Raw genomic sequence first — 27,040 nt, forward strand, 5'->3', positions numbered from 1 at the left:
CAGCCGGGACTCAAACTGGTGCCCATATGGGATGCTGGCACTGCAGGCGGCAGCTTTACCCACTACACCACAACGTCGGCCCCCCATCCTCTTTTATTTTCCTTCATCCCACCCCATCTTTAGTCATCACTGATCTGCTTCTTGTCAATCTTGACTAATTTGCATTTTTACATGAACAAAATCATAAGCTATGCATTCTTAGCTGTCTTCTTACAATCATTATAGTTATTTTATAAATTAAAATATTTGTCTTTTATCAAATGAAAATATATAATTAAAGTAAAAATTTCAATGACTCTTTTTTTCCCTCCATAAAAAATACAATTTTTAAAAATGGTATCAGAACACATAATTAGTGAAAGAGCTGCACAATATTGCAAAGTGGCAGCCTCTCAGAATTGAGATCAGCTGATGCACTTGATTGAGAACAGCCTCCCAGATGAGTTCGTTGAGGCAACCTTTATCACCTTATCAGTAAAAACAGAATCTTCTATGATCATATAATCAAAGTCAGCAAATGTGTTGGATTTGAACATTGATTTTCAAACTTTCCAACACATTAAAGTAACACAGGAAGATTTGCCAACATAGCTGTGTGCAGCTCCTGCTATGGAAATAGTGAATCCAATTGTTAAGGAGTCAACTTGAGCATCTGTGGTTTTAAAGTTTTCCCAGCTGGCTGTAAGGAGGAGGAGTTGAGAATCACTGTGATAATACCATTCAGCAGAGCAAGTATCACTTTCTGCATCTCACCTTCACTAGTGGGAAAGGTAAGCAAGCACAGGGAGTAGAATGTTGCTTAGAACATGTCTGCTCCTTGAAATGATGCGTATATATGTGTAGACAATTCAAGAGAGAAGGACAAATCAATGAACTATATACATGAATGAATGAAATAAAACATACCAAACTTTGTAGAACACTGCTAAAATAGTACTGAGAAGTTTATAACAAGAATATATCATATATATATATATATAAAACAACAGAGGAAAAATTTCAAGTCAATAATCTAAACCCAACTCAAGATCAAAGAAAAAGAAAAGTAAACCCAAAACAAGAAGGAAACCATAACCAGATAAATCAATGAAGTTGAAAATGTAAAAATGATAAGAAATGAAAGAAGTAGCTTGCTATATAAAAAATCAATAAAATTGAAACATCTGTAGCAAGACTGACAAAGAAAATAAAGAGAAAAAATACTATTTTCATGAAAGAAATAGAGTAAATCGTTTTAAACCCTACAGACATTCAGAAGTTAAAAGGGTGCTATAAACACTACACACATTATTTGACAGCCTTGATGAAAAAGATCAGTTCCACAAAAGAATAAATAAACTGCCAATAACTCACCTAATATGGAACTCATAATTTAAAATATTTAGGAAAAAAATGTTCAGGTTTAGATGTCCAGACTTTTCTGTGTTTGTTTTTGAAAGAGCAACTGGGGAAAATAGAGAGAGACATACACATTTTACATCCGCTGTTTCACTCCTCATATGGCCACAAGAGCTGGTGCTGGGCCAGGCCTGAGCTAGGAGCCCAGAATTCACCCTAGTCTTTTATGCAGGTACCAGGGCCAGAGTACTCAGGCCATCCTTTTCTGTTTGCCCAGGCACATTAACAGGAACTGTTCTAGAAGCAGAGTAGCTGGGACTCCAACTGGCGCTCTGATATGAAATGCTGGCATTGGCAGGCCACAGCTGAGCCACTCTGCCACAATGCCACCTGCCAGTTATTTTTGTTGCCATACTAAACAGCTCTTAACTCAATTACCTTATTATCTTCCCTACGGCAAATGATTTTGTTCTTCCATAGCTTTAACAATTACTTCTGTGAAAGTGCTTCTCAAATTTTTATCTATAATCCTTTACTCCAAATCTAACTGGGAATGTGACCAGAGATTTTCACCTTTGTAATTTTTAGCATTCAATCTTTGCTTTATTTTCTTGTAACTAGAAATTTGATTGTGTACTCTATATGTCAATACCTATAATGCCAATCTCAAAAAGTTGTATACTATATGATTCCATATAAATAATGTTCTTGAAATCACAAAATTATGGAAATGCAGGATAGATGAGTGAATTCCAGGGTTTAAGGGCAAGCAGGTATTAACCATTACAGTGGACCCCTCTGGGTAACAGAAATGTTTTGTCGATTTTTGGAGAAGCTTCTCTGGCTGATCAAAATCATTGTGAGCTCTGGGAGAGGGTAGGAAACAATCCTTAGGGCTGTCCTAATTGCCGTGTTACCTCTTATTACTGTCATTTATGTGTTACTGGTTTTGCAGCCTTTATTGAAAACGTCTTAGGCTTTGAAAATAAGCAAATCCCTGCTTTATGTCTAAAGAGATATTTTTATGGTTTCTGGAACTTACATAAAAAAGATTAAAAATCCTGTTAAAGTCCCATTATCTTGATTAAATATCTGCTCAACAAATAATCAAGGAGCTGTACTCTCAAACTCTAGTTTGTTTTCATTGTACTTTGTCAGAGTAGGGCCATATATTCATGTTTGTACTCTCTACCCCAGAGCACACTAGTAAAAATTTTAATCAATATTGAGTGTCCATGCCTTTGAATTTGCACATTTAGGTATGTTTACAAAGCCCAACATTTCCTGTGATTCTGCTTTCAGAATAAGGGTCATAGAACTCTGAAGAGCAAAAACCTAGAAATAAAAGGAATGAATAAGATAATTGGCTTTTTTGCCATCACATCTAAAAATGCATTTAAATGACTTCATCTTTATATTTTTGAGTTTTCTATTAAGTCTTAAAATTTGGCTCAGGTGACTAAAAAGAACCATATCTGTTTTTATTATTATACTTCCAATTATCTTTGAATTAGCTTTTAGTCATTGGAAGATGTGATCTGGTTTGATCTAATTTCAAACTGTGATCAGAGTTAATTTTAATTGAATAATCTTCTGAATGCATCTGGTATATAAAATTTCAGATAGGACAATAGTCAGGTGTTAGTTTTTCATTTTAGGAAGTTAATTCTTTATGTAATAAGATACACATTCATAAATATATACCATTAGGCTCACTTGAACAGCTCTTTTAGTACACATGAAGTGTGGCTTTATTCACTCACACAAAGAATATATTCACACTCTGCCTTTCAGGATTATAATAATTTCATAAACAAAACATTCATAATAAGGCAGAATAGCATATTGAATTTATTCAAAATTTCACATTATGCTTTTGAGCTCTACCTATTCTCACTTCTGCCTTTATTCTGATGGAAATATAAATGCTAAAGTAACTAGAAAGAAGCTGTGGTAAACACCCTTTGTTTTGCCTAGTGAACACCCATTCTGTCTGGAAAATGTTTCTATTTAAAACTCCACCACCACAGCCATATTTCTGCACTGTGACACCAGCTTCTTTGCCACCAGTGATCGAGTTAGGAAATACAACTACAAATTTCCTACCCAAAATTGCCCTCTGTCTTTAAGGGCAGATGCGTAAACCCAGGAGCCACGAGTTTTCATGATACACTTTGCAGGTGGGAAATGGTAAAGGCTTTTTGTTTCGTTTTGTTCTGTTCTTGGGGCAAATAAAGATGTCTGATAAGGAACCAATATGAGAACAAGAGAGCAGATTCTGACAATACCATGGTCAGTGCTTCCATTTGCCTTGAGGTCTAAATGTATCCCTTACCTTTGCTTCCCAGTACCTTTTTTTAAAACTTTTATTTAATGAATATAAATTTCCAAAGTACAGCTTATGGATTACAATGCCCCCCCCCCATAATTCCCTCCCACCCGCAACCCTCCCCTTTCCCGTTCCCTCTCCCCGTCCATTCACATCAAGATTCATTTTAATTCTTTTTATATACAGAAGATCAGTTTAGTATATATTAAGTAAAGATTTCCACAGTTTGCCCCCACATAGTAACACAAAGTGAAAAAATAGCATTACTTCACATTGGACCATAATTTAAGGACAGATCCCACATGAGACATAAGTACACAGTGACTCCTGTTGTTGACTTAACAATTTGACACTCTTGTTTATGGTGTCAGTAATCTCCCTAGGCTCTAGTCATGAGTTGCCAAGGCTACGGAAGCCTTTAGGGTTCGCCGACTTTGATCTTATTCCAATAGGGTCATAGTCAAAGTGGAAGTTCTCTCCTCCCTTCAGAGAAAGGTACCTCCTTCTTTGATGGCCCCGTTCTTTCCACTGGGATCTCACTCGCAGAGATCTTTCATTTAGGTCTTCTTCTTCTTCTTTTTTTTTTTTTCCATGGTATCTTGGCTTTCCATGCCTACAATACTCTCATGGGCTCTTCAGCCAGATCTGAATGCCTTAAGGGCTGATTCTGAGGCCAGAGTGCTATTTAGGATATCTGCCAATCTATGAGTCTGCTGTGTATCCCGCTTCCCATGTTGGATCATTCTCTCCTTTTTTGATTCTATCAGTTAGGATTAGCAGACACTAGTCTTGTTTGTGTGATCCCTTTTTAACAAATTCCTTCACTTATATGTTTATGTTTTCTTTCTTTTTAATTTTTATTTTCTTAACTTTTATTTAATGAATATAAATTTCCAAAGTACAGCTTTTGGATTACAGTGCATCCCACCCCCCCATAACTTCCCTCAAACCTGCAACCCTCCCATCTCCCGCTCCCTCTCCCATTCCATTCACATCAAGATTCATTTTCAATTCTCTTTATATACAGAAGATCAATTTAGTATATATTAAGTAAAGATTTCAACAGTTTGCACACACACAGAAACACATAGTGTAAAGTACTGTTCGAGTACTAGTTATAGCATTAATTCACATGGTCCAACACATTAAAAACAGAGATCCTACATGAGGAGTAAGTAAGTGCACAGTGACTCCTGTTGTTGACTTAACAATGGACACTCTTATTTATGGCGTCAGTAATCACCCTAGCCTCTTGTCATGAGCTGCCAAGGCAATGGAAGCATTTTGAGTTTGCTGACTCTGATCTTATGTAGACAAGGTCATAGTCAAAGTGGAAGTTCTCTCCTCCCTTCAGAGAAAGGTACCTCCTTCTTTGATGGTCCCGTTCTTCAACTGGGATCTCACTCGCAGAGATCTACCATTCAGTGTTTTTTTTTTTTTTTTTTTTTTTTTTTTTCCAGAGTGTCTTGGCTTTCCATTCCTAACTTACACTCATGGGCTCTTCAGCCAGCTCCGAATGCCTTAAGGGCTGATTCTGAGGCCAAACTGCTCTTTAGGACATCTGCCATTCTATGAGTCTGCTGTGTATCCTGCTTCCCATGTTGGATCATTCTCTCCTTTTTAATGCTATCAGTTAGTATCAGCAGACACTAGTCTTGTTTATGTGATCCCTTTGAATGTTAATCCTATCATTATGATCAATTGTGAAATGAAACTGATCACTTGGATTAGTGAGATGGCATTGCTACATGCCACCTTGATGGGATTGAATTGGAATCCCCTGGTTTGTTTCTAACTCTACCATTTGGGGCAAGTCTGATTGAGCATGTCCCAAAGTGTACATCTCTTCCCTCTCTTATTCCCACTCTTATATTTAACAGTGATCACTTTTCAGTTAAATTTAAACACCTAAGAATAATTGTGTGTTAGTTACAGAGATCAAACAATAGTATTAAGTAGAACAAAACAAAATACTAAAAGGGATAAAGCATTAAGTTATTCATAAACAGTCAGGACAAGGGCTGATCAAGTCACTGTTTCTCATATTGTTCATTTCACTTCAAAAGGTTTCCTTTTTGGTGCTCAGTTAGTTGTCACTGATCAGGGAGAACATATAATATTTGTCCCTTTGGGACTGGCTTATTTCACTCAGCATGTTGTTTTCCAGTTTGCTCCATTTTGTTGCAAATGACTAGATTTCATTGTTTTTTACTGCTGTATAGTATTCTATAGAGTACATGTCTCATAATTTCTTTATCCAGTCTACTGTTGATGGGCATTTAGGATGCTTCCACGTCTTAGCTATTGTGAATTGAGCTGCAATAAACATTAAGATGCAGACAGCTCTTTTATTTGCCAGTTTAATTTCCTTTGGGTAAATTCCAAGGAGTGGGATGGCAGAGTTGTATGGTAGGGTTATATTCAGGTTTCTGAGGAATCTCCAGACTGACTTCCATAGTTGCTTTACCAGTTTGCATTCCCACTAACAGTGGGTTAGTGTCCCTTTTTCACCATATTCTTGCCAGCATCTGTTGGTAGATTTCTGTATGTGAGCCATTCTTACCAGGTGAGGTGAAACCTCATTGTGGTTTTCATTTGCATTTACCTGATTGCTAGTGATCCTGAACATTTTTTCATGTGTCTGTTGGTCATTTGGATTTCCTCTTTTGAAAAATGTCTATTGAGGTCCTTGGCCCATCTCCTAAGTGGGTTGTTTGTTTTGTTGTTGTGGAGTTTCTTGATCTCTTCGTAGATTCTGGTTATCAGCCCTTTATCTGTTGCATAGTTTGTAAATTTTTTTTCCCATTCTGTCAGTTGCCTCTTCACTTTCCTGACAGTTCCTTTTGCCATACAGAAACTTCTCAATTTGATGCAATCCCAATTGGTAATTTTGGCTTTGATGGCCTGTGCCTCCGGGGTCTTTTCCAAGAAGTCTTTGCCTGTGCCTATATCTTGCAGGGTTTCTCCAATGCTCTCTAATAACTTGATGGTGTCGGGTCATAGATTTAGATCTTTAATCCATGTTGAGTGGATTTTTGTGTAAGGTGTAAGGTAGGGGTCTTGCTTCATGCTTCTGCAAGTGGAAATCCAGTTTTCCCACCACCATGGGTTGAATAGACTGTCCTTGCTCCAGGAATTGGTTTTGCATCCTTGATCAAATACAAGTTGGCTGTAGATGTTTGGATTGATTTCTGGTGTTTCTATTCTATTCCATTGGTCTATCCATCTGTTTCTGTACCAGTACATGCTGTTTTGATAACAACTGCCCTGTGGTATTTTCTGAAATCTGGTATTGTGATGCCTCTGGCTTTTTTTTTGTTGTTGTTGTACAAGATTGCTTTAGCTATTTGAGGTCTCCTTTGTCTCCATATGAATTTTAGCATAATTTTTTCCAGATCTGAGAAGAATGTCTTTGGTATTTTGATTGGTATCACATTGGATCTATAAATTGCTTTTGGGAGAATGGACATTTTGATGATACTGATTCTTCTAATCCACGGGCATGGAAGATTTCTCCATTTTTTGGTATCCTCTACTATTTCTTTCGTTAAGGTTTTGTAATTTTCATCGTAGAGATCTTTAATATCCTTGGTTAAGTTGATTCCAAGGTATTTGATTGCTTTTGTAGCTATTGTGAATGGGATTGATCTTAGAAGTTCTTTCTCAGCCGTGGCATTGCCTGTGCATTGCTTTTATATCCTGCTACTTTGCCAAACTCTTCTATGAGTTCCAATAGTCTCTTAGTAGAGTTCTTTGGGTCCCCTAAATAAAGAATCATATCATCTGCAATGAGGGATAGTTTGAGTTCTTCCTTCCCAATTTGTATCCCTTTAATTTCTTTTTCTTGCCTAATGGCTCAGGCTAAAACTTCCAGAACTATATTGAATAGCAGTGGTGAGAGTGGGCATCCCTGTCTGGTACCAGATCTCAGCAGAAATGCTTCCAACATTTCTGCATTCAATAGGATGCTGGCCGTGGGTTTTTCATAAATTGCTTTGATTGTATTGAGGAATGTTCCTTCTATACCCAGTTTGCTTAGAGTTTTCATAATGAAAGGGTGTTGTATTTTATTGAATGCTTTCTCTGCGTCTATTGAGATAATCGTATGGTTTTTCTTCTGCAGTTTGTTAATATGGTGTATCACGTTGATTGATTTGCGCTCATTGAACCATCCCTGCATACCAGGGATAAATTCCACTTGTTCTGGGTGGATGATTTTTCTGATGTGTTGTTGTATTCTATTGGCGAGAATTTTATTGAGGATTTTTGCATCCATGTTCATCAGGGATATTGGTCTGTAATTTTCTTTCAATGCTGCATCTTTCTCCAGCTTAGGGATTAAGGTGATGCTGGCTTCATAGAAAGAATTTGGGAGGATTCCCTCTTTTTCGATTGTTCTGAATAGTTTGAGAAGAATTGGAGTTAGTTCTTCTTTAAATGTCTGATAGAATTCAGCAATGAATCCATCTGGTCCTGGGCTTTTCTTTGTTGGGAGGGCCTTTATTACTGTTTCAATTTCTTTCTCAGTTATGGGTCTATTTAGGTTATCCATGTCTTCATGGTTCAATTTAGGTAGGTTGTATGTGTCCAGGAATCTATCCATTTCTTTTTTTTTTTTTTTCACGCCTCTCTTCTCTCACCTTCACAACCAGTCTCTTGGTAAATCACCTCCCTCCACTTTCCAGACAAGAGTAAAAACGTGACTACTTCTCATGCCTCTGCCTGTTTGCATCTTGGGCCAAGGCTCCACGCTAGCCTCCTGGTTTCTCCCACCATGACCATTCCCAACCCAGAAGCCAGAGTGATTTTTTATTATTATTATTTATTTGAAAGGCAGAGCTGCAGAGAGGCAGAGGCAAAGAAGAGAGAAGTCCATCCACTGGTTCACTATCCAAATGGCTGCAATGGCCAAAGCTGGGCTGATCCAAAGCCAGCAGCCAGGAGCTTCTTCCAGGTCTCCCACATGGTACAGGGGCCCAAGGACTTGGGCCATCTTCCTCTGCTTTCCCAGGCCATGATAGAGAGCTGGATTAGAAGTGGAACAGTTCGGACTCGAACTGGCACCCACATGAGATGCCGGTGCAGCAGGCAGCTACTTTACCAACTACCCCACAGTGCCAGCCCCCAGAGTGATAGTTTTAAGAGGTAGGTGGTAGCATGTCCTGCTCAGGATCCTCCAAAGCATCCTTTCTAGTCCTCACTAAACCCAGTGTTCTTTTTTTAAAACTTTTATTTAATGAATATAAATTTCCAATGTACAGCTTATGGATTACAATTAATTCCCCCCCCCCCATAACTTCCCTCCCACCCGCAACCCTCCGCTTTCCCGCTCCCTCTCCCCTTCCATTCACATCAAGATTCGTTTTCAATTCTCTTTATATACAGAAGATCAATTTAGTATACATTAAGTAAAGATTTCAACAGTTTGCACCCACATAGAAACACAAAGTGAAACATACTGTTGAAGTAATAGTTATAGCATTAAATCAAAATGTACAGCACATTAAGGACAGAGATCCCACATGAGGAGCAAGTGCACAGTGTCTCCTGTTGTTGACCCAACAAATTGACACTCTACTTTATGGTGCCAGTAACCACCCTAGGCTGTCGTCATGATTTGCCAAGGCTATGGAGCCGTCCAAGTTCGCCGACTCTGATCATATTTAGACAAGGTCATAAAAGACAGGGTGAGGATAGTAACCAATGATCCTAAGAGTGGCATTAACCAGGTCTGAACAATTATACAGCATTAAGTGGGGAAGAGGACCATCAGTACACACAGGTTGGGAGTAGAGCCATTGGTGGTAGAGTGGAGGTTATGATTACAAAGAAATGAGGCCCAAGTGTGCTAGACAGGGTCTATAACAATGGACAGAGTCATTATTAGAGGAGCTAAGAAAGGTGCTGTCTAAGCTACAATTAAGTTTTCTGATTGAGAGGCAAATAGAACCTGACAGAAGGTGCTTGATAATAATCTGTTGGGCTTTTAGCCTTGTAAGTTAAGAGGCTCAGACCTATCTATCTCTTCACATGGGGTACATCCTAAGTGAGGTGTGAACCTCCTAGGGGAAGGCACTCTGTTGACTTTCATTACTTGGCTGGCCTGGGAGGAGAGCTGGCCAGGTAAAGGCAGGGGGCATCTCTAACAAGAAACTTACAGTTCTGCCTGCAATGTTGCTGACCCTACTTGACCATCCCCTCAGCTGCAGTGGTCACTTTGGAAGTTGGGCTGAGTGAAGGGCTTTTCAGCTTAGAGCCAATAAGATCTGTGGCTCTGGCCTGGACATCCTTCGACTCCAGGGCAGGTCCATTTCCAGTGATCCAACTCTTGGCAGAGCTGCCAGGGCTCTTCACAAGCTGACTTCTGCTGAAGCCCAGGCTTACCACATTGAAAGCCTCTGCAGTGGACTGGCCTGTTGGGTCTCCTTGAGGGCAGATCACTGTACAGATCAGCCCTTAATAGGCCTGCCACCCATTGCTTCTGATGCCTAGCTTTCTTTTCCTCCTGGTTTTTGTTAAAGCAGACCAGAGGATGCAAGTCAAGGGAGCGCCCAAGTCCCATCTCTAATCTTTGGTGGCCTGAACTACAAGTCTATAGTCACAGGCATGTTCTGTAGTAGTTTTTCTAAGGTAGACAATGCCCATGAGGAAAATTATATTCTCACTTTAAAACTTTCTTTCCCTTTGGTCTGAAAGGGAGGTTTTTTCTACTTACTGTTTACTTCGCTGATGGCGAAGTGAATCTAGCTATGAGATTATAATTTAAGCTCTTATTTTGGCTATGCTATTACAGAAAATTGTTAGCCATCTCTTTTATAAGGTCTAAAGATTAAATTGTGCATCCTACAGATTCCTTCATAATAGAATTAGTTTCCTACCTTGAGGAGAATAGAGAAATGAAAGAACAAGTTGGGCTTAGACTAGAGAAATGAGGGAGCAAGTCCTAGATCGCTTGCTGACAATAGCAATATTACATGAATACTTAGCAAATAGTTTCAACCATTAGATAACAACTTACAAAAACATTTACTAGAAGGTCCAATGCCTTCTATAAATTTTAAGAATCATGTATTTGGAAACACCTCTTAAATATCTAACATGGTATAGTTTGTTTAACCAGTAAACTTAAGCACAACCATATAAAATGTTTTTAGTTTCTTTCTACCAACAAGTATAAAACATATGATACACAGATTCAGGTCACATGAATTAAAATGTATCTTTGATTGATTTTAGCAGGTTAAATTTATGGACAATCTTATCTATAAGCCAATTAAAATAAAACTCTTAATAAAATTTTCCCATGTGGACATACAATATGTACACACATATAACATAACATAATAGACCAATATAGCAATTTTAATAATAGCTTTTAAAATCTTTAACACTTTGTAGATTGCCAATTGATTTGAATTGCTTTTTTTTTAGTAACCTCAATTAACCATACTTTCTCTCAGTCGGTACTATTAATAATACATTATTGGCTTCATCTGTTTACAGAGCCATCCCAAAGTACTGAATACAATAGAAGTGGCTGGAAAAAGTCCATAGGAACCTAAAGGAGGACAGCTAACCACAGAACCAACAACACTTTATATTTATGAGCAGCAAATCATATATAACTGTGGATGACAAAAGACTTTAAGTTGCCATGTTTAAAATTATAAACTCATCAACCAACAAGAGGCACTTGCTTACTTCACAGCATTTAGGTTGTATGTGTCCAGGAATCTATCCATTTCTGATAGATTTTCCTGTTTGCTGGCATACAACTCTTTGTAGTAATTTCTGATGATTCTTTTTATTTCTGTGATGTGTGTTGTTACATTTCCTTTTTCATCTCTGATATTATTGATTGGGGTCTTTTCTTTTTTTTAGTTAGTTGGGCCAATGGTGTGTCAAGTTTGTTTAGTTTTTCAAAAAGCCAGCTCTTTGTTTGGCTGATTTTTTGTAATGCTTTTTTGGATTCAATCCTGTTGATTTCTTCTCTGATTTTAATTATTTTTCTTCTCCTACTAGATTTGGGTCTTGTTTGCTGCAGATTTTCTAGATCCTTGATGCATTGAAAGCTCATTTATTTGGTGCCTTTCTTGATGTAGGCACCTATTGCTATAAACTTTCCTCTCAACACTGCTTTTGCCGTATCTCGTAAGTTTTGATATGTTGTGTTGTTACCTCATTTACTTCCAGAAAGTTTTTGACTTCACTTTTGATTTCTTCTATGACCCATTGTTCATTCAGGAGCATGTGGTTCAGTCTCCATGTGTTTGCATATGCTCTAGGGATTCCCGAGTTGCTAATTTCCAACTGCATTCCACTGTTGTCTGAGAAGCTGCATTGTATGATTCTAATTCTTTTGAATTTGCTGCAACTTGCTTTATGGCCTAGTATGTGGTCAGTCCTTGAGAAGGTTTCATGCACTGCTGAGAAGAATGTAAAGTCTTTAAATGTAGGATTGAATGTTCTGTAGATACCTATTAGATCCATTTGGGTTATAGTGTCGATTAAATCTGGTGTTTCCTTGTTGATCTTCTGTCCTGTTGATCTGTCTATTTCTGAGAGTGGAGTATTGAAGTCCCCAGTACTATTGTATTGGAATCTAAGTCTCCCTTTAAGTCCCTTAACATATATTTTAAATAAACTGGTACCCTGTAATTAGGTGCATATATATTTATAATAGTTACATCTTCCTGTTGAATTGATCCCTTAATCATTATATAGTGCCCCTCTTTGTCTTGTGATGGGTGTGGCCAGAGAATTATGTTCAGTTCTTCAGGGTTAAGGGTGTACCAAAGGTGACACACCCAGTTTTGGCATGGTAAATTTTCTCTCTCTCTTTTTTTTATTAACTCAGGAGGGAAGTAATTCTGCCCAGCTGAGCTATTCTCCTTGAAGGCAGTCAGTGTCTGCGTGCTGGCCCCTGTGGGTATAATATTCATTTGCTCTGTCCCAAGGACCACACAAAGGATCTGTGCAGTCCTCAGTGTAAACTCAGATTCCCCTGCAATCTCCCACCAGGTTGCCAAGGTTACCGAATTTGTGGCATCTTCCCCCCCCCCCCCCGAATAGCTGATCCCCCTGCTCACTGCTGTCACTCTGTGGAAGCCTTCCCTGATCACCCTGAGGTGGACCACACCCAAGGAGGACAAATTTATCCCGGATGAAAAGAGGACGGAGGGTTCGGCTGTGTGGTCAGACACTGGTCTGGATCTGCACACTCACTCCAGCAGCGCATCACTGCCAGCACGCTTAGGCTGGCAGACCCTCCTCCATCCCGGCTCTCCGGTTCTGCTGCTGCCTCCTTGCATGCTTTTCACCAGTCTTTGATTCGTGCTCACTGTATAATTTTGGATGTGAGGCTGTAACCCTGAACTCTTCACACGTGACTGTGACCCCCCCCACCCCCCGGGTACTCATGTCTCAGGCACTCCGTGAGTTCTCTCACACACCCTCAGTTTTTTTTTCACAGTCTCAGTTCATAAGATCCACATATTCACTAGGTCTTAACCTCCTGTTATTTCTCCCCACCAGAGTAGGTTTGTCTGCTTGGCTGTGGGTGGGCGCAGCCCTTAGGGGGCACAGCTTTTACGTATGTCCAAAATGGCACCTATTCTTTGTCTTGCTTGCCTTTGTAAGGTGAGTGGAAAGAGAGAATCATGTCTGTACTGGTCCCTTTTATTTATTTTTTTCTCTCCTCTAGTTAGTCTGGTGAACTTTCCCCCATGGGGCTTCCAGCTTTGTTCCCTCTAGGTTCTTCCTGCTGCTTTCCCACCAGTGTCTCGGGCTACTGAGGTTACACCTCACCTCCCTTTCCAGCGCTGGTGCATAGACTCAGTGGCTGGGGTCCCATGCCGTGGGTCCCCATGCCCTCCACGTAGGTCCACCATGTCCCACTAGTTCCAGAAGAGTTTCCTCTGCAGTTTTTCCCTAACTCTTCCCTGAAACTACAGTAACTCCACTTTTATTAAACTACCTTTTCCCGGACTATCAATGCGCTCCCTCCCTATTCCACCATCTTGGAGGACTTATATGTTTATGTTTTCACATGCCCCTCAAAGGTTGTGCCTTATGATCAAAGTAGTATTAATGCAGAATCTCAAATTTCTTTGTTGTTATTGCTGTTATGGTATTAATCTTAGATAGCAGTAGTTTTTCACTTGAATATGCCAATGTCCTGTAGCCTAAGACCACTAGGAATATACTTATAGTTGAAAAAATTATTTTATTACTCATTGCAATGAAGGAGAATGCTCACAAGGGCTGCCATAGAGAATTTGAGCAACAGGCTATTAAAAAGACTCTAGGGTTTGGGCTTTGGTAATCTTGAAGAGGATTTGAAGAAGCAGAGCTTTGCTCTGTATTGGATGTTACCAGGAAATGGGGTAGATTCTGTGCTTACACATCTCAGTACGTTTTATCTACAGGAGGCCAGACTACAAAAGACCTCAGTGGTCAAGAAACAGCAGTCATGAAACTGGCAGCTAATCAACTCCAATTAAATTGACACTTTCAGAGATGTAATGAACATACACCTGTGATAGAAATATCCAAATCTAGTCTAGGAAAGAAAGGTTCCTATTCCTTGGATGAAAAGTAATTTCAAATTTAGCCTCTTTATATTTTCTTTTTGAAAGTGAGTGGGAGAAAGATTTTAATTTCTCAAAAAATTGTAAAAATTATTTCTCAATTAAAAAAATGTAGTCCTACAACCAATGTTTGTCTTCCTTGAAAAGAATGGAAAATTTCTGAAGACTGATCAATGTTCTCCAATAGATGTGCAATCATGAAAATGAGTGGAGTACCTGGAGGTAGTGCATAAGATTTGGGCACCTGTGGTCAGTTTTGGTAAAGCAACATTGCATATATGTTTGACAAAGTGACTTCCACTTTGCCTTTTATAAAGGGAAGATCATGCCTCAAAACCACTTAGAATGTAAGGATGAACACAACATGCCCACACTCTTTTGCATGGGCTCCTTTCCTTCCTACCTCAAAACTGCTTTTGTGAAATTTCCTTTACTACCTGGATAAGTCAGTCTTCTCACATGCATTTAAATCTATGGCAACTGTAAAAGGAACAGCTATGAAAGAATACCATTTACATTCAATACTTGAAGTATTTTAAAGATGAATGAATATTGAAATTAATATTTGTGTGTTTCCATAAGTTTCAGAACATGATTGACAAGTTTTATAATTAAGTTTATTTTGACATTTATGTTGAACTATTTCAGCTGAAACAGCTAGGATCATTTTGCCAATGTAAACATAATGCATATTCCAGATCTCTGAGGTAAATAGGTAGCAAGTTTAGCCAATCTCCAATGGTGATTGAAATGGAATCAGTAGAATCTCAGTTCACATTGGAATTTCATTCATGTATACATGTAATAGCTTACTTTGCATACATAACAATTCACATGTATATTTTTACAATTTTAGATAGACATGAATTATGATGAAAACCAAATTGAAAAAAATTGAATAATTCAAGCCAATCAACCTCTTCCTAAAACTACAATTTCTGCTCATAATTGCAGCCCTCTATTCATCCAGTCCTCTACCCTAGGGACATTGACCTCCCTTTTGTCCTCTGGTATTTGCCACCCCTATGCTCAATTTGTTATATATCCTGTAACAAGTTGTTTATTTTGTTTCTCTTTATTTTACACTGAACTACAGAAGGACCTAATTCCTTGAATCCTGGATAAGAATCAGTAGAAATCTTGATTGCCTCACTTTTTCCTTGCCTAACCCAAAGCACTCTACATATATTGCTACTAAAATCCTTTAAACTTGCTTTCATAATGTCATTTTTGTTGAAAAACATTGCATGTCTCTTTCTCTGCCTGATAAAAGAAAACCATCAGACTCTTTAGCCTTGAGTTCAAGGTCTGCTGAAAAGCACTCTGAACTCATTACATTAAAGTTCCCACTATTCCCAGCACCAGTATACAGAAAGCGTGCAATAAATGATTTCTATTTATTGTTTTCCAGCTTGTAACTTTTACATTGGCACTTTCAAAATTATGTATTTGAATATTGTATTTTCTCAGACCCTCTCTCATCTCTTCTACATGAAGTGGAAACATATTCACTTTTTTTACTCATCACATATTAAGTACTCACTTGCCCAAAAATATTAAAGATGAATTCAATGCCTTGCTTCAAGGTGCTTACTTTAGGGCTTTAATTGAATAGACAGCTATGACATAGAGTAACCAACACAACAATATGATACTGTGCAGATTCAAGTGAAGTTCCAAGGGGAGTGTTGAAAATTTCATGGGCAAAAGTGAGCAAAAGCTGTATAGTATCAATGAATCTTGAGTGTCTTGAAAGTAATGAAAAGACATTTCAGCTTGTGAGCGTAATACTATATGACACAGAGGTTTGAGGCAAAGGGGCATTCAAAAACAAAAAACAAATTTGGTTTGGGTGACAAGTAGATGCAAAGAAGAGACAGGGACAACCATAAATGAGACAGAAACCACTCTATCAATATTGGTCATGCCATAATACAATAACCCATTATGTCCCATTTTCCTAGAAAGAAGAGACCTGTAAAAGTTAAGCTGAGCAAGAAATATACCATTTGGGATAACTTTGAAATAAATGTAATTGAAATATTGTCAGAATTAAAAACTTGGGATGAGTTAAACATTTATTTAGTGAATTAATTGCTTTGTCTGCTAGTAGTGTTTTAAAACCTTGTTTGTGTTTAAATATTTTGTATTTAATAATTTACTAGTTTGCATCTTGCCTTACTGAAAAAATATTCTCACTCAATGTTTTCAGTTCTTTATCTGTAAAAGATCCTGTTTTTCTAACAATCAGAACAATTCTTATAAATGTGAGTACCAAAAATGGGCAGTTCTTAAAGTTCACATGAGTAAACAAAATATTCATATATGTTTGTGTTTTTCTCTTTCTAGGGTCAGACATTGTTCAGTGGTTAATAAAGAACTTAACTATAGAAGATCCAGGTAAATGAATCACTTTCCCATTGTTGGATTTTTTTCTTTATGTTTTTAAGAAATATGCTTTCTTGGGGACATTTAATATGGCAAGCAAGTAAATATCCTAAATTATCATTGCATTTGAATTATGTTGGTAGCATTTATACAAATTTTATGGCAGTTAACATATTAAACCATAAGTTAATATGTTTTTATACGTTTTTACATATTAAGTGCCCCATCTTGTATTAGACACAGGTGATTGGTAGTTATTATATATATATATGTATATGTGTCCATGAATAATTCTACATATAACAGTGACTATGAGCAATGAAATTTCCCTTTATAAGATACTTGGAAATAAAGATCATTAATGTATACTTTTGCTTGAACCCTATTTTTGAGACAGTGTTACATGTAATTCTGATTCTTCTATCATGTAGACACAGCAGTGTGGTAGAGTGTGTGTGTGGTTTTTAATGCTCTTCTGTAAGTCATGAACTTAATCATTCTGTTTATTCTGCAGCAGGAGAGCCGGCTCACATTTTTGCATTGCCTGGAACAAATTCCCATATATTAGATATTTAATGACTTTTTTCAAATGTAATGTAAAACACTTTTTATGCAGCAAAAACTCACATCACTGGAATAAAAATGAGACGTATATCATTTAGAGAAAATAAAAAGCTGAGAAGCAAAAGAAAAAATACCTTATGAAAAACAGATTATAATTATTGAAAATGGCACAGCAGAGAAGAACATCAGTGCACTAACTTATACAGTACACTATTCTATTGATTAGACAGGAATTTAGCATGTGTTTTGCTTCTGACTCTGCATATTATCAATTTAGGATCATTTAGAAATAAAAGGAATTCAAGGTATAAGGTTTTTACTGTTTCCTCCTTTTTAGGTAGCTTCTTAATACCATGCCATAGAAAAATGCAGCTGAAACTGTATACATAAAGGCTTATGTACACTCCTAGTCATTTGGTGCCTGAGCTTTTACATTTTTAACTTTTCCTAGCAGATTAAATGGGATTAAAAACAAGTAATGATGAGTGCTATTGCCAATATCATAGTATTACTAAGTGAAAATAAGATATAATTATGAGGATTAGAAGCTACATTCTTACAGTTTATATCTCACTAGTGTGAATTTTGTAAACTACAGCAATCAACAGTGAACCCAGAGCTAAACAAATAGATTGTCACAATGACTGATACCCAGAGAACTATTGATCTGAAAAAATATTACATATCAAAGAGTGAAGTGGATGTGTAAGAAGGTTTATCTTTGTATCTTAAAGACAAAATGTGTTATTAAATGATAGTCTGAGAAACCAGAAAAATATTTACATGCATAATAGCTAGTAAGAAATACTCATTGTCTGTAATTATGTGAGATGTCATTTTAGCTGTAATGTGTATGAAAAGCTTACTTTTTTTTTGCTCAACATTTTTAAAAAAAGCTTCTTAGTTTCCTTAAAGAAGGTATATAAAGAGATAGTTATGACAGGTTGAAAAGTTGGTTTTCAATGTGTAGAGTTTGTAAAACTCAATGATTTCTATACCAAATCCTAAGCATTCCTAATCATCAATGATTACTCTGAATAAAAACCTGCTGCTTTACAGGGTGCACATCAACAGGATACTGAAATTGGGAACAAAGTGTGGAATCAAACTCAAGCACTTTTTATAAGGGATGTTCGGATCATAAACAGAGTCTTAATCACTATGCCTGTTGCTCACCCCTTATTATTTTCAAAAAATATTTTTTTGTGGTGCAGTGTGTTAAGCCATACCACTTGGGACATCCACATCTCATGTTGGGGTCCCTATTCAAGTTTCAGCTCCTCTCCCTCTGAACCAGCTCCCTGCTAATGCACCTGGGAACGCAGTGGATATGGGCCAAAGACTTGAGAACCTGCCTCCCATGTCAGAAACCTACATGGAATTCCTGGCTCCTGGCTTTGGCCTGGCTGGGCCCTGGCTCTTGTAGCCATTTGGGAAGTGAACTAGTAGATGGAAAATATGTCTGTGTGTGTGTGTGTGTGTGTCCCTCTCTGTCACTCTACCTTTCAAATAAACAAATAGGTCATTAAAAAGGTATTTTAACTAACTCATTCGTAAACTCTAGCATTTTCCCAGAATTAAACGACTTTCTTTTTTTTATTTCTGAGCCTTTGAATATTTGCCAGTATCATTTGTGGCCTGTGTATGTCTTAACATCTTGGCTAGCTATTGAGTAGAAGAGATAAACTTTCCACTTTAAAGAACTATAGTAAATTGATTTATTGTGCTCGTGCCTTTCATATTCTGAAAAATGTGAAAAATATTAAATTTCTTTATATATGCCTGTACATATGTACATGTATGCTATTTTAAGCTTTTTTTTTTGTTCTGGCTAGATACTTATAATGCCCTTTCTCTCAAATTCAATATACAAGAAGGCCATATTTATTTTACTGTTTATTTTGTTGTTCACTTATAATGTTTGGTGAATGATTTGTTAATTTTTTTCAGTTGAACAAATTATTTTCTATTACTTTATATATGCATCATTTTCTTCAGTCATAAAATGAATACAGTAATGACATCTATTACATAGTACTTTCTGAAGGATTTAGTAAGTAATACAAAGAAGCTAGTGGTTACTGAATCTTTTCCAAGGTAGTGGCTCAGAAACTATTAACAATTGTAGTTATTTTTGAACTTCTTTTGTAGTCATTGTACCTACTTATTTGCCTATTTGTTTTTTTCTACTTTATTCTTTGAAACAAAATTTACTGATGTATGTTAGTCTATTCTACCCCTTGAATATAATCTTCCTCTTTTTAATTGTTTTCTCTCTTCTCCAAATACTTCATTCTAGATTGATTAACTTTTTCAGTCTATACACATAAGCATTCATTTTTATTTTATTCACAGTCCTTTCAGCTGATAGGGATATATCTGTTACTATATGCTTAACTTTTCATTATCTTTATTTTCTCCAATCTATTTATTTCTACCTGCCATTTAGCAAGTTCTCTTCCAATCATGTGTTATCTAGTAAGTTATCTTTCAGCTCTTATTTTATTTATCATGTCATTTCACGTTAATAATTTTAAGAGCACATGGCAGATATTGTTAAAAATTGGCTGGCGCCGCAGCTCACTTGGCTAATCCTCCACCTGTGATGCCAGCACCCCGGGTTCTAGTCCCGGTTGGGGCACCGGTTCTGTCCCAGTTGCTCCTCTTCCAGTCCAGCTCTCTGCTGTGACCTGGGAGTGCAGTGGAGGATGGCCCAAGTGCTTGGGCCCTGCACCCACATGGGAGATCAGGAGGAAGCACTTGGCTCCTGGCTTCTGATTGGCACAGCGCGCCGGCCGTGGCGGCCATTTTGGGGGTAAACCAACGGAAAGAAGACCTTTCTCTCTGTCTCTCTCTCACTGTCTAACTCTGCCTGTCAAAAAAAAAAAAAAAAAAAAAAAGTTGCATCTCACTCCCTGCTATACTCATTCTGTTGAGATGCTAACATATCATTGCAAATTTTTATTAAATGGTATTCTAGCTCCAGCTGCAAAAGTGAGAAACTATGTAAATAGGTTATCCAAGAAGAATCCATCTATCTGGTCAATAACCAGGACAGAATCCGGTGTCCCAACTGGGACTAGAACCCGGGGTGCAAGCGACGCAGGTGGGGGATTAGCCAAGTGAGCCACGGTGCTAGCTGTGAGATGCAACTTTAAGCGATCCTAGCCTTAGCTTTAGTTTCATTTCAATATCGTATTGTCTTTGAGTGTGACAGTTTCACAGTGATGCGTTTCTGTCCTATATTCATTTTTGTTGGTTGCCCAGCAGACCACGATGCACGCTTGGTTTCCTCTCTCATAATAGCTGTCCACTGTGGAAGAAAACTATTCATATTTGCAATTTTATTGTCACCCTACTTCCACTGCTTTTGGTATTGCTGATCTCTTGTAATGAATGGCATCCATCCAAAGTAGTGTGCTGCCTTCTTTCCCATATACTGCCTTTCTCTGCCTGGCTTTGGAGGTTTGTTGCTAATCTACTTAGAATCTTTTCTGCTTAGCACTGTGGTGTTGTCTCAGGAGAGCTCTGCAGTCTGATCCCTTCTATTGTACAGTGATAGACTTTGGAGGCATGTGCTTTGGTACCTTTCCCTAATTTTAGCTCCAATGCAAGTTTCAATTTGTGTGTAGCATTGATAGTTACAAACCTTTGGTTGCCATCATGCCAGAAGTTGACATTTTTATCAGTGCCTTTTAACCATTTCACTAAGAATCTAGAAGGTATATATTGTGTTTATATTTATATATAAATGCAAAATACAGAATCAATTTCATTGGTCTTATAGACTGTAGTTGATAGTTTAAACACAATGACTATGATTTGACAGAGTTGAAAATTGAGGTACATCCATTGTTGGATAGGGGTATGGGTTTGCAAAAAAGAATTGAAACCCTAGTAAACACATATACACATTATGCTCTATACTCTTCAGGTTTCTGCAGAAAAACAGAACCAAGATGTGTGTGTGTGTGTGTGTGTAGAGAGGAGATTTTAAGGAATTGGCTCACTCACACAAATGTGTGGACAGACAAATCTGAAATTTTCAGAGCACCCTAGCAGACTGGAGACCTAGGCAAGAGTTGAAGTTTAAGGCATTCTTGAGACAATTTCCCTCTTCCTCGGAGGAAGTCTGTTTTGTTTTTCTCTAAAACTTTCATCTGATGGATTGAAGTTGTTACTACGTCATGGAGAACAATCAACTTTACTCAAAGTCTGTTGATTTAAACTTTAATCTCATCTAAAATACCTTTTCAACAACACCCAGATGTGTTTAACAATGAATATTTAAATACAGGAGTCTACCCAATATGACATAGAACACTTACCATCACACACTCACTGGGAAGTGTATTATCTATCACCAACATCTGCAGTTGGTGGTCTACCCAGTTGCTCCCATAATGTTCCCTGTTCCCAGAGCTGCTCCCTGTGTTTTAGCATTCTTTCTTTGGCCAGGCTTATTGTGAAGGAACAGCTGGGCAAGTGTTGTATTTCCAAAGCCCCTAGGGTATATTTCTATTTTCAAACTGAGAAAGTGTCCCGTGTTTCCTAATGTCCTATGTTATTTTCTGTTTCACTCTCAGTTGCATGAACGTAATTATCCTGCACTCTTACTGTCCTATGGTATGAGATTCCATCCAAGGCTATCCAAGGCTCTTTTGCCCAAACACATGACATAGTTGTTCCTGTAGTGTGGTCTTTCTGGGTCCCCAGTTCTCTTTGTGTGAAGCAAAGAACTGATGCTCTTTTCTTGGTGATAATTTTGTTTCTTGTTTTTCTCATTGCCTGAAAAATTGTCCTGTTCTATCAATTAGCTTTTGCAATATGATGAACCACCCCATATCTTTGCAGATGAACATGAACAATCAGTTTATTTAGCTCATGATTCTGTGGATCAGCTGATCACCTCTTCCCACCTGGGTCTGTTCGCGTGTTTCCTGCTTTGCTCTCTGTTCTGACACACTCCAGCCAGCTGGTGGGTGGATGATCTCAGATTTGTGGCATATGGCACTTGGGAGGCCGTCAGCTAGATGTTTCTCATTCTCTCATCCTTCAGCCTGGTCAGATTGCTTCATTACTATGGTGCTCTAAGATTCCAAGCATGACATGAGTTTCTGCTTATGTCATGTTCACTGTTGCTCATCCACCAGTGGAAGATTCCAAGTAAAAATCCAAAGGCAATAGAGGGAAGGATACATGGATGCAGGTGTATGAATAAACTGCTGCAGTAGTCTCCTGCATCTGTGTTTCCTCTACCTTTAACACTGCTTTTCATGGTGTCCTACCATCTTTAGATTTGGACCTCTGGAATCTGTTCAGTTTTTTTCCATGGGAAACCTGTTTTTTTGTCTAATATCATGTCATATTAATCAGGGAGAATATCACATGTAATTTTATAGCACCTTTCAAACACAGACATGAACCTTTTCCTCCAAAATTCAGCTCCCAATTGCCTTTTCTTAAGAACAACAAGAATATTTAATTGGATACTACTCCGTTTGCTACCTAATTTTATTTTTTACTTCTCATATGTTGGTCTCCACTTGAGTTGCATATAAGCAAAATAGTGGCAGAGGACACACATTCTCTCCAGTGGTTGTGGGAAATTCCAAGCATAATCACTTCCCAATAATTACTTGATTTTTTTTTTTTACTAATGGGAATTCAATGAAGTGACATCAAGTCTGTGTAACCAATGATTCAGTTGTATTCTTCTAAGTAGATGAGGGAAAGGAAGAAGAAGGAAATTTTAGATGAAATATTCTTCATGTAATTTAAAACCAACATAAAAGAAATGATGTAAAATGCAGATAGAATACTGATTCAAGCTAAAAGTTGATTTACATAGGATAGAATGTAATTTTATTTATTTTTGAGTGACATAAATATTATGCATATTTATCATGGACTATATGATGTTTCCATATGTGGGTATACTATATAATGTTAAATCAGGGTAAATATATTTTTCTCTTGAAATACCTAACATTACTTTATGTTGAAAGCATTCAGAATCTCTAGTTTTCTTTCTTTTTTTAGAGACATATAAAGTATGTTATCATCAGTAGTCATCCTACTTTGTAATAGAACACTGCTATCTAACTATAACTTAGTACACATTCATGAACTTTTCCCCATCTCTCACTCTCACTATTTTACTCTTCTGTGAGATCAGCTTATACATGTTCCACACTTGAGGGAGACCGTACAGTCCTTTTCTTAAAGTGCTCGGCTTATTTCACTGAGTGTAACGGCCTCCATAACCCTGAATTTTAAATAGGTACAAAAATTTATTCCTCTAGAAGCAATGCCTGTTGTAGAAACACCAGGGAAAATAGAAATTCAGGCAGATTAGTAAGATCTTTTTCCTACATATCATCAGACAACTTGGGTATCAACAACTTGACATACAGTTGAGTACCTTAATTGCTGCTGAATTAATCAAATCAATCCACTGTGCCCACTATTATACAGTCTGTTATCTGCCTCCTAGGGCTGCCACAGGTCCTCTCAAGAAAGAGCACTAAATCCTGTTTAGTTAATTTAATCAGACTCCATTTCAGATGGCCTTTATCTTCCATGGATTGATCAGACTGCCCATGAGATCATAGCCCTAGGGATACAAGCAGGCTCTAGAACTGATAAAGTATAATCTGTCTCTGTTATTCTTGATAATGTTTTATGCTTGAAAAGTTTTCCAAGTCATTTTAAATAGATTATTTTACCTGATTATTGCATCAATATTATGAAATAACCAGACATTTTATCTATTTCCAGTTCAAAAATCAACAGAGAGAAACTAGTGAGTTTGCAAAGTCACATGAAAGCCTTGAAGTAGGACTTCACTTCCCTGATGTACCTGCTGTTCTTGTATCTGTATCTGCTGCTTTTTGAAAAATTATTTCAGAACTAGATTCTTTTCTTTCTTTTCCTTTTTTTTTTTTTTTTGACAGGCAGTGAGAGAGAGATAGAGATAGAGAGAAAGGTCTTCCTTTTTTTTTTTCCCTTGGTTCACCCCCCAAATGGCCGCCATGGCCAGTGCACTGCGCTGAGCCGAAGCCAGGAGCCAGGTGCTTCTCCTGGTCTCCCATGTGGGTGCAGGGCCCAAGCACTTGGGCCATCCTCCACTGCACTCCTGGGCCACAGCAGAGAGCTGGACTGGAAGAGGAGCAACCAGGACAGAGTCCAGCGCCCCAACCAGGACTAGAACCCTGCACCCATATGGGATGCTGGCATCACAGGCAGAAGATTAGCCAAGTGAGCCGCGGCACTGGCCCTGGATTCTTTTCAGTTTTTAAATTTAATTTGTTAGTAAAAGGGAGGAGAGAGAGAGAGAGAGAGAGAGAGAGAGAGAGAGACTCTCCCATCCATTGGTTCATTTCCTAAATGCCCAGAACAGCAAGGTTGGGCCTAGTCAGAGCCAAGGCCAGGAACCCCATTTTACATGGGTCTCTCATGCAAGTGGCGGGGACACAACTACTGGGGAACACAAAGTTGGAATCAGAAATGGGGCCAGAACTCAAACTCAAGCACTTTTTGGTATGGGATGTGGGCATCCCAACTGGCATCTTAGCTTCTGTGCCAAATGTCCATATTTTATTTTAAAATTGGTTGGTAGCCATGATAGGGGCAGTCTGCATAGATGGCACATTATATGCCATATTTTGTGATAAAATAATTTATTTTCTTGGTATTGATGTTGTGTTTATGTGCTAGGTAGAGCTTTTTGTTATAACCATTTCCTACATATTTCAAGTCATATGTATTATAGGTAAAATAAAAGACATTTTTACTGTATGTTGTTCATATTGTTTCAGAAAACAATCTGTTTTGGGTACAGGGAAGATGGAAACATTTAAAACATCCTTGAAAGTAATTATCAAGAGTCTTTGATCCTATAAAATACATATTTTATTTTTCATTCTGTAGGCCGTTGTGACAATATGAAATAATTAAAGTAAGCCCTTTGTTATTTGTGTAGCAATATTAAATCCTTGTATGAAAGTACTCAGGGTTGTTAGGGCATCATTTAATACTGAAAATATGCAAGAAGTCATAGGTCAGAACTATCACATAGCCTTTGACAAGATTAATTAATTTGATGGAGTTTTAAGACAATAAATGTTACCCAAACATTCACCTTAACAATATATATTTTGTATTATAAATAGTAGAGAAAAATCCGAACACCTTTGGGCACTTGCTACCAAACCATACACCTGCTACTACAGCCAAAATTTTATGTCTACTCAGGGAATCTTAATGTTGTTCTAATTATTTCACATGAGTTAAGGGCAGTAATTTTCTTTGTGTATTCATTTAGTGTGTTATTAGCTTCTCAGAAAAGAAACAATTCCTTTTTGCATACATTCTGTTGATACCCATCTATGTCCATTCAGGCTGTTATTAAAGAATGTAATAGACTAAGTGGCTCAAACAGCACAAATATTTATTTCGCACTGTTCTGGAAGCTTTAATAGCCAAGGCCTAAGCATGGAGTATAGCTTTGGTGTATAGTGAGAGCCTGCTTACCAGTCCTTAGACAGCCATCTTCCTTCCCCCTGTGACCTTTCATGCTGGAGGGGAGAAGGAATTCTCTAGGACCTCTTATAAAAAAAGCTCTAATGCCACTCACCGAATCTGTACCCTTGTTACTTAAGTGAGGATTTCGCCTTCACATTGGTGGTTAGCTAGCTTGCTTTCTTTTTCTTTCCTTCTTCTTTCTTTTAGATTTTATTTATTTATTTGAGAGGCAGAGTTACAGATAGAGGGAGAGACAGAGAGAGGGGTCTTCCATCCACTGGTTCACTCCCAAAATGGCGGCAACTGCTGGAGCTGGGCTGATTCAAAGCCAGGCACCGGGAGCGTCTTCTGCATTTCCTGTGTGGGTACAGGGGCCCAAGCGCTTGGGCCATCTCCTACTGCTTTCCCAGGCCATAAGAAGAGAGCTGGATCAGAAGAGGAGCAACCAGGACATGAACTGGCACCCATATGGGATGCCAATGCTGCAGGTGGAGGCTTAGCCTACTATGCCACAGCACTGACCCTGAAGAATTTTTATTACAGATTCAGTCTTGCTTCTCATTATTGGTCTGTTTGGGTATTATGATTCAATCTTGGTAAGGTTGTGTGTCCGGAAACTTGTCCATTTCTTCTAGGATACTGAATTTTTTGCCATCTAATTGTTCATAGTATTCTCTGACAATCTTTTGTATTTCTGAATTGTCAGTCTTAATGTCCCTATTTTCATCTCTGATTTTAATCTATTTGGGGATTATGTTTTAATGTGTGAATTTTGGAAGGACAAAGACAATCAGACAGACTATATACTACTCCAATTTTTTCAAGTAATGATCTCTTGTATATTTACCATCACAAGGAAGCTTTCTTTTGGTTTGTCATTTGCATTTAAGTACTGCATGTATTTAATAAATGTATAGAACAAATGACTTTGCTTTCCTTGACTAGTATAATAATGTAGGTACTCTATACAACTAAAATTCTAAACCCAGAATGTACTGAACAATCTTCATGAAGTCTGTAATTGAAGTTTTCATTGATAAAATTGGGGTATTACCCCGTGCATACTTACCATTCTTTCAGGCCAGACATTTTTCCTGTTGATAGAATCTGATTCTGTTTTGAACTTCAGACTGCCTTCACTTTTCAACTCTATTGCTACATTGCACTTCCAGTGAAAAATAACTATCATATATGAAATTATTGGGTGCCTAAGGTACCATATGCAATATATTTTCCTCCTATTTAGTTTTTAAGTCTAATGAGAGTGAGAAATTCATATTTACTGAATGCTATCTATGTGTCTACC

At 37.8% G+C, this 27,040-nt stretch overlaps 1 protein-coding gene across 6 annotated transcripts in view; it reads left to right on the forward strand.

The window, feature by feature from the left end:
• RGS7 (regulator of G protein signaling 7) overlaps window positions 1-27,040 on the forward strand; it is a 524,234-nt gene that overhangs the window by 360,877 nt on the left and 136,317 nt on the right. For all 6 annotated transcript variants that reach the window (XM_062210668.1, XM_062210671.1, XM_062210673.1 and 3 more), the window contains one exon: window positions 16,606-16,656. In XM_062210668.1, the coding sequence (XP_062066652.1) occupies window positions 16,606-16,656 (51 nt within the window). The remainder of the gene's footprint in view (window positions 1-16,605; window positions 16,657-27,040) is intronic.

This window comes from Lepus europaeus, chromosome 14 (genome assembly GCF_033115175.1).
Source record: "Lepus europaeus isolate LE1 chromosome 14, mLepTim1.pri, whole genome shotgun sequence".
Classification (NCBI taxonomy): domain Eukaryota; kingdom Metazoa; phylum Chordata; class Mammalia; order Lagomorpha; family Leporidae; genus Lepus; species Lepus europaeus.